Raw genomic sequence first — 15,344 nt, 5'->3', positions numbered from 1 at the left:
CCCTGTTACAGAAGCACTACGCGCTTCTTCGTCTTCGGGTATTTTTTGACCGCCCAGTGAACGCCTTGTAACCTGTGAGTGGCTTGGCGATGTCGGACACGATTGCGCGACGTTAGTTGCGATTACGTTGCTAATGCCAGAACCTGATATCGAAGGCGACGCAGACGCGCTGGACGAAGAGGGTTGGCCGCGAAGGCGTGAACGGGTCGAAGCTGTGGATGGCCGTCGACGGAAGAGACCTTTTGAAGGGTCCATATTGCAGACACCTGCATGAAGAAAGTGTGTGGAAAAACGGGTATAAATTTAAAGAGAAGCAAGTGAAATATAAATGAAAATACAAGAAATAAGTTTGCAATAAACGACAATATAATAAAAGCTTTAGCTTGAGCGAGCGACGAGCGCAATATGCTTTTACAGCAAATTTTTACAGTATATGCGGTTTACTATGATTAAATTACACTAATTAAATTTTAAACATCGTTGACAGTCTTTAACAGCTCATCAATTTAGCTCTTTCGCATAGCATTTGTTCAACGTTCGCCTAGCGGAGTGCTGGTGATACATTGGGCACTTCATCGGCATGCAGTGGGCGATAGTACAAAACGTTTTCCATCATCTGCTCGCCAACTTGATTATCTTCACAGCTTATTTCATCGGATTCAGTATCGCTATCATCATTATCTGCTTTATTTGCTTGCGTTTCTTGAACCTGCGGTTCACAAATAGCATCAATATCCGGTTCATCATCTACATCGCCGCCTTTTTCCAAACCACTATTATTTACATTTAAAGTTTTCCAATTTTCAGTTGCAAAAGAGATCATATAAGCCACCGAATTATTTGACGCAGCACCCGTTTCGTCGTTACCACTTGCTGGCACTTGGCTCCCCGCCTTCTCAATAACATTAACTTCCCCACCACCATTCAAAGGCAATACTATCATCGCACCTGTTGGACATTTTTCGCCCCGAACACAATTTCCCTCGCATATATCCTTATTTTGCAATAACTCTTGGTAGTTGTCCAATGCTGCTGAACACTTGGAACGATCCAATTGCTCCAGTGCAGTCGAAGGAAACCGCTCACGCAAACGCTTACGCTCTTCCACCAAGCGATACATTTCGAACTCTTGCAGCTGTGTTTGGAAACCGATATTCGGATTGGCAACAGCCCGCCCAGTGCGCACTACCTTCAACGCCTCCTTCCAAGTTAAGTTCGTGGCGGTCATTATGTACGCCACAGCAACAGTGACCGAACGCGACATGCCGGCTAAACAATGAATGAGCACATTACCTTCACGCAATCGGGCGGCATGTATGAAATCATTGCAAACAGAAAAATATTGCGATAGATTCTGATCGGGCGTATCGGCAGCCATGACGCAGAGATAGTGTTTGTCCTGTGGCGGAAGAGGGGCAAAAGTGAACAATTTATTTAAAAAGTGGCAATTACTATGTAGTGTGGTTGTATATGCTTACCGGCAGCAAACGCCGTGGACTATCGTGTATAGCTATAATGTGTGTAATCTGATACTTGTCCAGCTGCTGTTGATCTTTCGAATCGCGGTAATTGCCTACATAGAGGCCGGGTAGTACCTGGAATGATGGGAAAATAGATACATTAGTAAGAGAATAACTTGAGAAGCAAAGTTTTTTTATATAAATAAAACCCCGCTTGCCAAATTCATGTGCCAATCCATGCTGCGTTGTCAGAGGGACTTTGCCCTAAACCCTGTGGGATTTACTCTGTAGATACGACAGCATTTGTTGAAACTTTGGAATGTACACTTCCTATATCCTGCTTTATACGCCTAAATAAATAAAACAGTGATATATTCTTCCGAGGCTACAAACTTCCTAGCTGTGCATTGTTTTATTTTAATTTCAGTTTTCTAGCTAATAGTCAATGGCCATGCCAACTATTGGTTTGTTGCAGCAAAACAGCTGATTTGTGTTTTGTTTACATTTTGCTTTTGACTGCGCAGAGAGCTCCGAAAAATATGCGCTCTCACCGAAAGCAGTGTTGCATGCGAGCCGCAATATTTTTTAACCAAATAATGCTAAACATTTGAAGAAAAATTAAATCACTAATTTTTCAGTAGCTAAAATTTCGCAATATTTTATAAAATAAATCTTTAAAATTGCTTTTCACTTATTATCCGCACTCCATTTAGACTGTAGAAAGATTTTTATTGTGTGCTGGCAATTGCAACAAACTGAACAATTTATCTCGCTGCTAAGTCGACAGATGGCACTGTGTAAGGTGGAAGCGGCAATAAATGTAAAGTTCCCGCAAGATAGTGGAATTTGCATTTACATTTTTTAATTGTACCAGGCAGGATATCGGGAATAAAAAAAGCATTTTCCTGTAAAAACGTCAACCAGTGATCGCTTTACACTTAAGGATTTTACCAAAAGAAAAAGTTCGGGTAAAATCTTGCAACTTCATTCTCTACACAACTCTCCAAAAATCGCTCAAGTTCGTGTAAAAACCTGTAAGTTCACGGAATACTGAATTATTTCAAATTTACCTTGTTCATGCCATTTCCCATGTTGCTTCATTAATTTATTGTCCTTCACTTTCCAAGGAAGAAAATATTAAACTTTGTGTCCTCTTTTGAAAACTTATGTTTTTGTGTTCAACGTCGCGATTCTGCAATAAAAAAAATTTACACAAGTTTAATTTTAATATATTTGTTTGTTTTTTTTTTATATTTTCCCTCTTTCTGACTTAAAATTTTGACAAAATCAATATTTGTTATTACAAAAAAGAAATATGTGCAAAGAAAAAATATTGTTTGTTATAATTTAGTGTTGCTGGCAGAAATTTTCCAGGGATGATTTAAAGGGATAAAAAACACCTAAAAAATAAAAAATAACTAAAAAATGCAAACACTATTTGTCACATCTAGAAAATAAGAAACCGAAGACATTTAAATTTTTCAGGTCCTGAACAGATAAAGAAGAAGCAAAGAAACAAAAATCAAAATTCTACAGAATTAATTAGTTAATCCAATAGTGATTGCGGTTATACAGTTAATAAAACAATAAAGGTCTTAAAAGTTTGTACACAATTCCATTGAAAAAATTCTCCCTTGAATGCGATAGCACAAAGCTGGAGCCCCTATATATGCATACACATCGTTACCTGAATTCTCAAAGGCCCTAACCAACAATTTTTTCGAAACTGCGTTTTTCACAGATTTTGGGAGGATACATCAGGATCTATTAAAATACACCTTCAATGAAAATTTTAAAGTGTTAGTACCAAAAACAACGCGAAATTATAAAAATTATTATTGCTTTACTTTAAGACGTTCGCCAAAATATTTCGGCGGCGAGCTGTATCTATTTGAAAATACCTCCACAAATTTTTTTTTTTGTATATGTATAAAATTAAGTTTAAAAAATATTTTTTCTAAAAAAATCGCCCCAGATGATAGAAGAGTTTAAGCTTAAAATGGCTGCATAAAAATGTTTGAAAATATTATCAACGGAATCAAAATAATGCAATTTTCGGTGGTATTTAAAATCAGCCTAGCTCAAGTAAATCTTAATATTTTTCCGGAATTTTTTGGCAGAAGTCTCAAAAAATATGTTCAGCCTTATCATGAGTTTCATTTCTGCGGAACCGGTTCACTTTCCACTTTTCATTTCTATGTATTACTATGGTCGGTTGGAAAATTTTCGGGTGATTTTTTTTTGGGCGAAACCAGGATAATTTAGCGCATATTAAGTTATTTAACTCCGGTGGAAACCGAATTTTTTCAGGTGATGCACCCTAATGTACATGCATACATACTTAACCACAGTGAAGGTGACAAAATTAAATCTACTTAATTTCGCTAGGGAGGGGTTCCGCGGAAGATAGGCCATATTAACCAGGAACATAGAAAAATTAGACGTTCAGCTTAGCTTGCTTGATTCGTGAGATCTCGCATACAGCATTAGTTGGCGCTCAGTGTTACGAAGAAAGTGTAGACTAGGGATGTTAATTTTTTGGCTTTTTACGATCCCCGGATTTTCGGAATGTCGTTATCACAAGCCCGGAATCCCGGGATTAGTCCCGGGATTTAGATATTCATTGCTTTTCAATAACTTAAATCGAAAAAATTGCTTCTAAATTGTTTGAGAAGCTCTCCTACCATAAAATAAATACTTAATAAATAAATCGGTTTGAAACCTACTTTTTTATTTAAAGTGGCATTTTTATTTTTTCTCTTTGACGTCAAGATTTATTTTAAAGGATTTTGTCATTTCAAAGATATGATTAATTCCAAAAATCATTTAAAAAAATTCAATGCATTGTAGAATCAAAATATGGGTACCAAATAAAAGGAAGGAAAGAAGGTAGGAATTTTTTTTTGAATTAAAAAAAATAATAATTTTTTGAAGTGACAAGGACGAGTATGTAATTTTTTAAGCTGATAAAGTTAGAAGGACGAAATTCGAGGATGTTATCTAGTTTATATAAGTCTTTAACATATAATTTTTTCAAAAACAAATATTGAGAAATTTCAAGGAACAAATTTTAATATAACATTTTCAATATGTACCAGTCCATATGCACAAACAAATTAAATCTGATTAAATTCTACAGAATTTCCTCTTACGCATAATTCTTCTCTTAGCACATTTGACTGAATTTTTTCAATCATTTTGGAATTACTTACGTCAGGGTGAAAAACTAGAAACGCAATTTTACAATAATTGGCCCATGGTTTTACGAATATATTGATTTTTGTGTGTAAAATTTAATATCGCAAGGTGTTATAAATATGTATAATGAGCTAGACATTTAAGAAAAAATATTAATAATAAAATAAAAAAATTAATACCGCCAATACTGGCCAAGAAAAAGAGTTTTTATCATTGCCATCAGTACAAATTACAAATCCCGAAAATCCCGGGATCTTTAGCCAAGAATTCCGGGCTTTTCGGGACTTAAAAAGGCCGGGATTCCGGAATTAACATTCCTTCTGTAGACCTTTAAAAGGCACTTTTTGGCGAGTTCTCGAAATGTCTATTCCTTGAGCTGCTATTTTCCTTCAGTAAGGTGAACAAAGGGCTTCCGAAAGCTAGGCAATGACACAGGGGAGGTTCTAGTTTACCATTTCGTTACCTTCATGTTATATATTCTTCATTCGATGTCAGTTCTAGCTTTAATGCAGGAAATGGTGCAAGATAATGGGCCTAATGCATAAAGAGTTAGCTTAAGCTCCGACTCCGACAAATTATTGAGCTCGGGCCTACGCCATCAGTGTAAAGACAGAGTCTGAACTTAACCTCTCTCATTATCCATGGCGCCCTACGCATATTAAGTACTCCAACTAACTGTTATCATGCAATCCCACCTTGGAAATGTTTTTGCATTGCAAAACATAAAGAATAATCTTAGCTGCTATGTCTTTAGATAATTGACTACGAGCTCAGCACATCGAGTTGCTTCAAAAGTTCCAGCATCATCTGCCTTTTAATATTGATTTGGTCGATCCACTCTATGTACGTCGTCAGGTGTCGTTTGGCTATCTCACTGGTTGGCGTCACCTTCCTGGAGCACCTTGGCTGGTCGTCTGAAACCGTAGCAATTTGATGTGGTTGTTTGGAGATTTTTTTCTCCTGTTGACCGCTGTCTTTTGGTTTCCCTCGTTCTGGTTAAGAGCCTTTTGTTGCCTCTTGCTAACCTTCTTCCTTGGCCCATACCGGTTTGCGGCTGCGTGGCTCGAGGTAGAGGCTGACCTCAAAAGCTCTTCCTCCATGCAAGTATTTCCGGTTACTCCGCTGCATACAATGTCGAAGTCTGTGTCGAGTCGATAAAAGTACCCTTTTCGGACAAACACCAGGTGTGACCTTTGGCGACACGCTGAGTAGAATCTAGTACTCCTCCGTGATCGCCAGTGGTAGCAATTCTTCCACTGACATTTGGATCGATATCCCGCTACCTACACTAATAGGTTTTTTGAAATCCGGAACTTCATAATATCTATAACCAGATAACTCCGATTGTTGCTGAAGGCCCCTGCACGAGCCTTCAACAACTTGCATCGAGGAAATGAAATGCATGTGTGTTGGTACAACAGTCTTTGCTAGATCCGATGATTCGCAGGAATGCAGAGGTCGAAGGCCTAAGCAATAGCCTCTCACAGGGTTCAGTCAGAGATTTTCACCAGCATCGGACGATAGTATTGGCGCTTCCAGGCTAGTTTCCTGCAATGGTACACAGACGGCTTGAAATCACCCTAGGGCTTCGGAGCTGGCGTCTGTGATTCTAGTGCTAGGAGAACGGGAATATTACAATGGTACAATTATCATCCTCAGAAGTAGCCTTCGAGTTTCTAGAGAAGTTTAACCCCCTTGCCAAACAAAATATGACTCAAGGCTTAGGCAGATCTTGGACAGCAATTATTTGTTACATGTTAATGATGTTTTTAATTTTATTTCAGAAAATTAGTACTACAGGCTTTGGCGAACTTAGTCATAGAGCGATACTCAGTTGAACAGCACGAAAAAATTATTCAAATGTTTTGCGCGTTGCGAAATTTTTTTGTTTTTTGTTTTTTTTTGTTTTTTATTTATAAGTGGAAATCTGCGGCCTTATTAAAAGACGCTGTACAGTAACAACGAGAGAAGAATTCGCTTCCTTTCAACGGACTGAATTACTTCGGTGGAAGTTTAGACTAAACATTTTACTGCATTTTTTTTTTTTAAATAAGCTTCACCGCCCAAAAGTATACAATGTTTATTTTGTATTCTTCAATCGATATACAAAGAATAGAAATACAGCGCAAGCCATCAATCGCAACCGTGTCAGTTAGTGCCAACCTGTCACACGAAATTTGTGTTTCCCTTTATTGTTTATCTACCTTCCATAAGTGGAAGACACTTCAATTTAAAGCACTTTTGGCGCCAATGACGCGGAAATCAAAGGTAAAATAGACGAAAGGCCACACATATAAATCCAACGAAAAAGCCAAACATTCGTATTTTTTTTTTGGTAAACTGATTGCAATGTAGTTATATGTAAAATAATTTGCACTCGCCAGCAAGCGCCCAACAGTATGCACACTTTATTTGATTGCCACGAATGTCACATGAATTTATTGAAATTGCTCGTGTCGAGTGATTTGCCTGCGGCCAGTTTGCCGCGCCACCTACCGCGCTACAGTGTTGCATTACACTGGTCGAGTGCCTGTATTTTAATGACGTCATTGTGGCGGCGTCGCCGGCGTGCTGTGCAAGGTTCCCACCAGTATTGTCTCTCGCGCTCCTACCATGCCTTGAATTTACTGCACTATACTACATATATGTACGTAGAACTTGTTATGGCGCAATCGCCCGAAAATATGCAATCACGAAATAATTTGGCGACAGTTAAATGAAATGTCGTACAACACAAAGTTACTGTGGACTGGTATTGTCGGTGCCGAGTGTTTGATGTTGTTAGTGCCAGTAAGGCAAGAGAAAAATTTGTATACACAACTATAACAATAAGAGCAGAAAATTCATATCCAATAAAATTGCAGGCCCTACATGACTTGGCAAGCCTGCGGTTGATTTGTAGCAAAGCATACTTTGTGGCGCAAAGGCCACGATACACTGCTACTGATGGTAAGCTTAAGTACAGTTAGTAGCGTTTAATAGCTAAGGGGGCTAATAAAAGGGGATTTGAGGGTAGAGGTTGACTGCGCTGACATCCGTGCTATACTTGTTCTTCTTCTTCTGCTTTAAACAATTTGTTGTCGTCATCCTTTAGTAAGTTATTTTTTTATTTTTGCTTATATGTACACTCCATGTCAAAATTGGCAAGTTTAAACGGGTAATTTTTCGTTGTTTCATTTTTAACAAATACATGGTAACTCTGACGACTGTCTTTCAACTTACTAGAGTCTTTCGTAAGACAATTGTCAATTCCGGAAACTATCTTGAAAAAAAAGAAAAAAACTATGTATGTATTTATACATACATATAAGAACTTCCTAAAGATGAAATGAAATTTAAAAAAAATATTTTTTTTAAACAATTAAATCTAAACAGCTTAAGAACTTTCAATAAAAAATAACCTTCTTAAAATTAAATGAAATACAAAATATATTTTTCAAAGCAATAAATTGAAAAGAAAATTATTAAAAAAAATATTAATTAAAAAAGGAAACAAATTGCTTGAAACTAAATGAACTTAGAAGAAAATACTTTTCTTTTTAAACAATAAACTTTAACGAAAATTTAATTAAATAAGCTTAAAAAAAATAAAATAGGGTTTATAAAAACTAAATGAAATTTAAAAATATTTTTTTTTAAACAATAAAATCTATTACTTAAAAGAAAAACATGTAAATTTAAAAAGATACCACAATTAAAAAATACAAAAAGCTTTTTTTAAATGAAATGAAAAAAAGAAATTGTATATATACATATATTACTTTCTAAAACAACAAAATCCAAAATGGAAAGAATATTAAACAAAGAAATCCTTTGCCCTAGGACTCGAACCTCGGCTCTCATTAATGGCACGCCAGTGCTTTACCCATTCGGCCATTGGATTGATGGTGCAGCGGGAGCAAAATGATATACATAACATCATACATCTCCATTTGGAACATGCTGAAGTGCTTTCTGTCAACGAAGCATTTCGCCATGAAAGTAGGCAATTGAGCTTTTTTTGTAACACTTTCGTGCCAGAATAAATGAAATCTTTCAAACTATCTTGTCTCATTTCTCTTACAAAAGTCTTGCAACTATCTTACCAGTATTGCGCTGTAGCTTCTTAATTTGTTTTCTTAGAAAGATTTTGAGTATGCATAACTTTGGACCACTTTAACCGATTTCGATAATTCTTTTTTCATCTGAAAGGTGGTATCTCAGGGTTGGTATCGTACTAATTTTACTTAGATCCGATAATTGGATCGTGAAGAAATTAACGATAATCTTAAATTTGTTATGATTTTTTTTTATGAATTGAAGTCAGTTTTGTTTACTGCTTAAAAATTATTTGTAGTAAAATAAAGTCTAAGTTTAACGTGGCTAGGCACTTACCGCTAATATTTGGCAATTTTTTTCGTTCGATGATTTCTGCATACTCAAAATTTTTCTAAAGTTTTTTTTTAATATTGCACCAAGTTTCAAATTTGGATTTACACGGTTTTTGTTAAGCTATGATTTTATACAAAAAAATTTAATTAAAAAAAAATAATAATAATAGTTACAACTTGTCAATTTTTGGGGCACTTATAATTTTGGCATGAAGTGTATTTATTGTCTGTAAGTCTAGCTTTTATTATTACATATCACCAAATGCCTGCCACTCCATACATACTTGCTGCTCGTTGCACATAAATGAAAAGGACAAATGTTAGGCTACATTACAGCGCCTACTTCCGCTGGCATTGGAGGTTGTTTGAAAAAAAAAAAAAAAATGTAGCAATGGAATCGCCAGCTAATGTCGTCGCCGTCACCACCTCCATCGCTGAGCTGGCTCAACAGTTTGTTGACAGTTTTACTTAGAGCATACATAACCTTGCCTTGCCTTTATTAGTGGCATAGTTTCAGGCGCTGGCACTAGCTGCTGCAGTGTTTACACTCTTACACACAGACAAACACACAGATGCTAATTTAAAGGTCAACACAAGTGCCAAAAGGGGTGCTGAGCACAAAATTGTAAGCTTGGCATTCAGCAGCAAACAACTGACAAAACGAACACAAAGATAGTAATGCATTTAAATATATGTATATAAATATCTACATATGTTTGTGTACACATTCGGGTGGTCATTAAAGTAACTATTTATTTTTTTCCAAGTACAAAGTAAAGGCCTACGAAAATTTGCAAATAAAAAAAATGAGGGGTTTCTAAAAGGGTTTGGCAAAAATTGAATTTGCTTTTAAAAATCGCGAAATTTTGACTTTAGCCGGCTATAACTCAGCGACTTTATGAATTTATATGAAAAACATTATGTCAAATTTGTCAGAACAACTCAACATTTTTTAAAACTTTGCGATAAAAAAATTTAATCCTGGTAGCGACCCTTAAAACCATTTTTAAAAATTTGAAATTTTGATGGGATCGCCTAACAAAATTTAGCAGTTTAAATCTTAGGATCACCCTAATACACATGTATATATGTATTTGTGTTGATCTGCGGTAATACATTCATGAAGCTGCATTTGTTTTCGCTTTCGGGATAAAATCCTCTACACAAAATCTTCAGACCAACATACATGCATTTAGCAAAAAAAAAAACAACAAAAAACTTGCAGGTAGGCGTGTCACGCTTGCATTTCTCATTTTTCAATATTTTTTTTACACTTTTTCTAAGCTCATTTATCTGTCTAACATTTGAACTTGACAGTCACGGTAAAATCTAGCAGCGCGTTAAGAGCAGCCAGCAGTCATCCATTTTAAAGGCCATGGTGACCCATTTGCTTCGCTGCTCGATTTGATGATTATTTGCTTGCTCGCTTGCCTGCCTGGTTGCTCGTAATTTTCGCCTATTTGTTTTGTTCGCTGGCCGCCTTGCCATTTATTATCCTGGCGGTTGACTTGCCAGAGCTGCTGCTGCTTCCGACGCCGCTGGATCTGTTGTTGCTCCTGCTATGTGTGTTAAATTGTCTCGTAAATCTGTTGTTGATCTGTTGCGAAATTGCAATAGCTACTATGTACTTGTGCTCTTGCTGAGCTTTAAAAATTTACGCCTCTTTTCAATGTCACGCACAAAAGCGATTAAGGTGTGGTTTTATGATGTTTTACGAAAGTATTTAATGACGCTATGTTGTGCGTGTATTTATGAGTCTGTATAGAGGAAATGATAAAGTGTTGAAATTGAAGGACTAAATATCAAGGTAGGCTCATTGCGTTATTATGTAGATATGTTGGAACTTCTTTTGGCGTGAAAACTCTTTCTGATTAAATAATTAAGTAAATAGATAAATAATAAAATTTTTTATATAACTATGGTTTAATTATAAAATTTTATTTATTATTTGTTTTTCAAATAAATGTTTAAAATTTTTTAATCGTATTTCTACTATCAACATGTACTACTTTTGCTAATTTTTTTTGGCAGCTGGGTATTTTATTTGAGAACTAAAATATCTTTGTTCACATGCTAAAGTGTTTTTTTTAATGATAGCTATTTTTGTAATTTAAAAGGAAAGCTTTTTGTGGGTACATACATTTAGAACTATTAACCTTTTCAAAAAAGGAATGAATGGCTCTTTGTTACGTGTGAAAGCTTTTTTTTTATATAGAAACTTGTTTCAGCAGTAGTAATTCCACTTTGCTGATTTTATGACCCCTTCGTCTCTTTAAAAATTGACAAGCGATAAATCGAGTTTGAAAAGGGAAAGCTATTTTTGTCATGTAAAAGCAGAATTATTTAAAAATATTGAGCTTTTTCGAAAGCATAAAAGGTCTTCGTGACACGCTAGAGCTTCTTTATGTAAAGAAAATCGGCTTTCTGAGGATTATCTTTGATAAACAAAACATGGCATGTGACAATGAAAGTTTTGTTTGATAAGTGAAAGCTATTTTTGCCTCTTAAATCCTACTTATGTGTGTGGAAACTTCTTTTGCATACATACATATATGTACATTTAAAAAAAATTCGGCTTTTTGAAAGCATAAAGGCTCTCTGTGAGGCGTAAAAGATCTGCTTGATATATGGAAAGTTGTGTTTCTATTATAAATCCTATTGGAATTGATTTTTTTTTTTAACCTGAATGTTATTTTTGTAATGTCAACGCTTATTTTTATAAGCGCAAGCGCTTTGTGGGTACATACTTAAGGCCTTATTCATAAAAAATAAAGTAGCTTTATAAAAGGTTTATAAATTGAAAAATGTATGAAAACGTCAATTTATAAAGCTCTTTAAACCTACTTTATTTTTTATGAATAAGGCCATTACATTTTAAAAAGGTATAAAAACTCATTGGGCCACGCGAAAATACTTCGATTTATGGAAACTTGTTTTTCTATTGTACTTTATACTTTTTTTTGACGCCTGAGGTATATATCGAGCCTTACAAAAAGACGCAAGTACCATTTTTTTGAAAATTTTATTTTTGATGCAGAAATTTATCTAGATGTTCGAAGAATATTTCTGCATTAAAAAGAAAAATTTGAAAAAATGTCGCTTATACCCTTTCTTTTTAACTTTTTTTTGAGGGTATGAGAGCTCTTTATGTTTTTTGTTTTTGCTTTTCATTCCTAAGAATGAACCGTTTAGACAGAAAATAACTGAAAAATCCGTACAAAACACGAAAAGTCATAAAACAGCCCAGAAAATCAAGGAAAATTCCAAAGAGAATTTACCGAAAATTCGGACATTTTAGCGAAAATTCCTTAAAAGCCTTTGTAGTGTAGTAGCAAACAGGCGGCGATGGCGAAAAAATCTTGAAAAGTGCCGATGAATTCCAAGTAGCCCGGAAAAGGTACCGAAATGTGTCGAACAAATCTCGAAAAAAATATCAAAAATTTGCTAGGAAGAAAAAAACTCAGAAAGTCGCAAAAAAGTCCTGACAAGTATTTATTTCGAGAAATTCCAAGGTGTCACAAAAATGTACCGAGAATATTTACTCATATTTATTTATTTTACTGAACCAGAAAAATGCCGAAAAAAACCTAACTAAACACGGAAAGTCCTTAAAAGTCTCTATAGGTCCCAAAAACCTCGAACAATCCACAGGAGTCTGAGATGTCCCGAGAAATTTCCAGAAGGCCCGAAGAGGTACCGAGAGGCTTCTAACAAATCTCGAAAAAACTGAAAAAGTTTCAAAAGGTTCCAAAAAATCCCTGAAAAAGGCGAAAAAAATCCAAAAATTGCATAGAAAGATCAAAAAGTCCCGAAAGAGGTGCTGAAAAATAATTTTTCTATTTGGAAAAAAATGGTAAAAACACCTTCCATTATTAGAAAATCCTTAAGTCGTGAAACACTCAATCTTCAACTATGGGGTCGGTACCAGAGTTTGCAAAACAAACAAAAATTCCACAAAATTTTGACTTTGATCAGTTATAACTCAGCGAGTTTATGAATGTACATATATGAAAAACTTTCCATAATATATTAAATTTAAAAGGTCTCATTTCGTCGAATTTTGGCGATTTTTTTTAGTTGAATTTTTTTCAATCCCAGCAAGAGACCCATCAATTACTTTTTAAATTTAAAAATTTTCGTGGAGGTCAGCATTTTATAAGTATAACAAAATAAATAAATACATATGTACACTGCCGGCAAAAAGTATTGGCACAGCTACCTTTTTACAATATATGCAACAATTTTTATTGTAATATTTTTACGACTATTTTTTATTAAAATATGCTTCATTCCACAACAAAAAACACAAAATTATAATTTCTAAACTTTGTCCAAAATTCGCGAAAATTCAGCAAATTTTCAACTTTTTAATCAGATATTTTAGAATTTTTTCGTGTATGCAGATTTGTGGCCGAATCAATTTTATTGTAATGAAGTAGAAGTTCTAAGTAGCTACGAATCACCGTTGATTTTTGGGAATTTTTTTTCACGCAGTCTCTTCCATAAAAAAAAAAATGTTCGAAAATACTTTTTATGGAAAAAATGTAAAACACCTTCAACAAAAAAGTTCTCAAAAATGAATACGATTTTTGACTAACTCCGAACTTGCAGTTTTTGTACTAGATGGGCTGCAAATCTGCATACTCAAAAAAAAATCTAAAAAATCTGATTAAAAAGTTGAAAATTGCCTGTACTTTCGCGAATTTTGAACAAAGTTTAGAAATTGTATTTTTATGTTTTTCTTTTTGTTGTAGAATGAACCATATTTTTATAAAAATTGGCGGAAAAATATTAGAACAAAAATTATTGCATACATATATTGTAAAAAAGCAGCTGTGCCAATACTTTTTGCCGGCAGTGTATGTAAATAGCTCCATCTACCATGCACACTCACGAGCATAAAAACACTGTCATTCAACCAGGCTCACTCCCACCTGACACACAAAATAGTATGCGCAACGAAGACATTTCGCAGTCATTTATGCACGCAGTAATATTCGAGTGTGGATCCTTTGCGTGCACGATTTTCAACGAAAAATCACCAGCAAATGCAATGATATGCATGGCAAGAAATCACACCAGTCAATAATCTGCAGTTTTTCGCTGTAACTTCAACAATATGCACAACAATAACAAACAGAGGAAAAGAGTGCAGCATCCATTGATCCATTCAACCACCCAACCATCCAGTTATCAACGTTGACAGGAAATTTATGCGGCAGCTCAACACACACGCGGCTGGCTGCAAAAATAGCAAAATTTCCTCAACTTTTCAGCAATCTGTAACCAAGCAGTGGTGCCAACCAAGCCAGTTGCCAGTTGCCAGTTGTATGAACGTAGGGGATCGGAATTTCCGTTTTCGCACCGTTTGTAGAAAAACCCTCGTCTTTTCACTGTTTGTATACTACATACATACATATTTATGTATGTGTTTAAGTGGGTTTTATTTGCGTTGCACTTCTTTATTTCCATTTCTTCTTTTCTTTTACGAGATCTACTTTGGCATAAATCACATTCACGCTATCATTTAGCATTTTATGAAGCTTTTCACGAAAAAATGTGCATGGATATGAATGTATGTATGTATGTATGCACGAACATACTTTCACAACACTTGAAATTTAAATGCACTATTCTGCCTAGTTGTACCACCTTGTCTTGCGCCTTTGGCGTATTTTTTCCAGTTTCCATCAGAATTTATGTAGGTGTATAATAAGCAGCAAGACTTTCACATATCTACTTAGTTGCCTACAAACATTTGAACATGCTTAGTTTTCGAGTGCAACACTTAAACTGGTTGACGGCGATAACGGTGACAGTTCTTAAAATTCTCTAGATTGCTATACACCTACATAAGTATGTATGCACATTAGACCGCACAGAAAAAAAATTCGCCCCGTACCTCCAAATCTGTGGCATTTTTGCACGACAATTTCGAAACCAATTTTTTTTTTGTCCGAACGTAGGGATCGCCTTTTTGCGTTTTTCGACCGATTTTCGCCATTTACAATCGGACCTTTGAGTATGATATATCGATGTTCTTACCTCGAAGAGGCAATTTTTGTTGCACCAAAGTTCATTGACCTTAAATACCCCGTTGCAGCACTTACCTACCAGATCTGAGTTCTTAACGCCCTAATGTACCACCCTAATATTAGTAAATTTACAGAGCGATTATTGCAAATTTTTTGTAAGACAAATACCAGTAAGCAAAATAGTTAGAAACAATTTGGTTATTCTGGCACGAAAGTCTTACAAAAAAAGCTCCCTGTCGACTTTCATATTGAAAAGCTCTTGAGCAGGTTTCAAATCAAAT

The 15,344-nt window shown here is 35.2% G+C and overlaps 2 protein-coding genes across 3 annotated transcripts in view; both read right to left on the bottom strand.

The window, feature by feature from the left end:
- Positions 1 to 20: 20 nt before the first annotated feature.
- On the bottom strand, positions 21 to 1,399 carry LOC118739034 (uncharacterized protein DDB_G0271670-like; the record flags this gene model as incomplete). Its single annotated transcript, XM_036470126.1, is given in 1 exon segment — positions 21 to 1,399. A coding segment is annotated over 1 exon segment (235 nt), but the record flags the coding sequence as incomplete, so codon positions are not given.
- The window catches only part of LOC118739033 (dual specificity protein phosphatase 22-like), an 89,198-nt gene continuing 74,198 nt past the window's right edge, over positions 345 to 15,344 (bottom strand). Inside the window, exons 3-5 of one of the 2 annotated variants that reach the window (XM_036470124.1) lie at positions 2,531 to 2,652; positions 1,479 to 1,595; positions 345 to 1,399 (exon numbers count right to left, since the gene is read on the bottom strand). In XM_036470124.1, the coding sequence (XP_036326017.1) occupies positions 542 to 1,399; positions 1,479 to 1,595; positions 2,531 to 2,551 (996 nt within the window). In that variant the 5' untranslated portion in view covers positions 2,552 to 2,652 and the 3' untranslated portion in view covers positions 345 to 541. Of the gene's footprint in view, positions 1,400 to 1,478; positions 1,596 to 1,678; positions 1,952 to 2,530; positions 2,653 to 15,344 lie in introns of those variants that run through there. The other variant, XM_036470125.1, reaches the window with a different exon arrangement.

The sequence above is a fragment of the Rhagoletis pomonella genome, unplaced genomic scaffold, assembly GCF_013731165.1.
Source record: "Rhagoletis pomonella isolate Grant_MI unplaced genomic scaffold, Rhpom_1.0 Rhpom_scaffold_00005, whole genome shotgun sequence".
Lineage (NCBI taxonomy): Eukaryota > Metazoa > Arthropoda > Insecta > Diptera > Tephritidae > Rhagoletis > Rhagoletis pomonella.
This window is presented reverse-complemented; position numbering and strand designations above follow the sequence as displayed.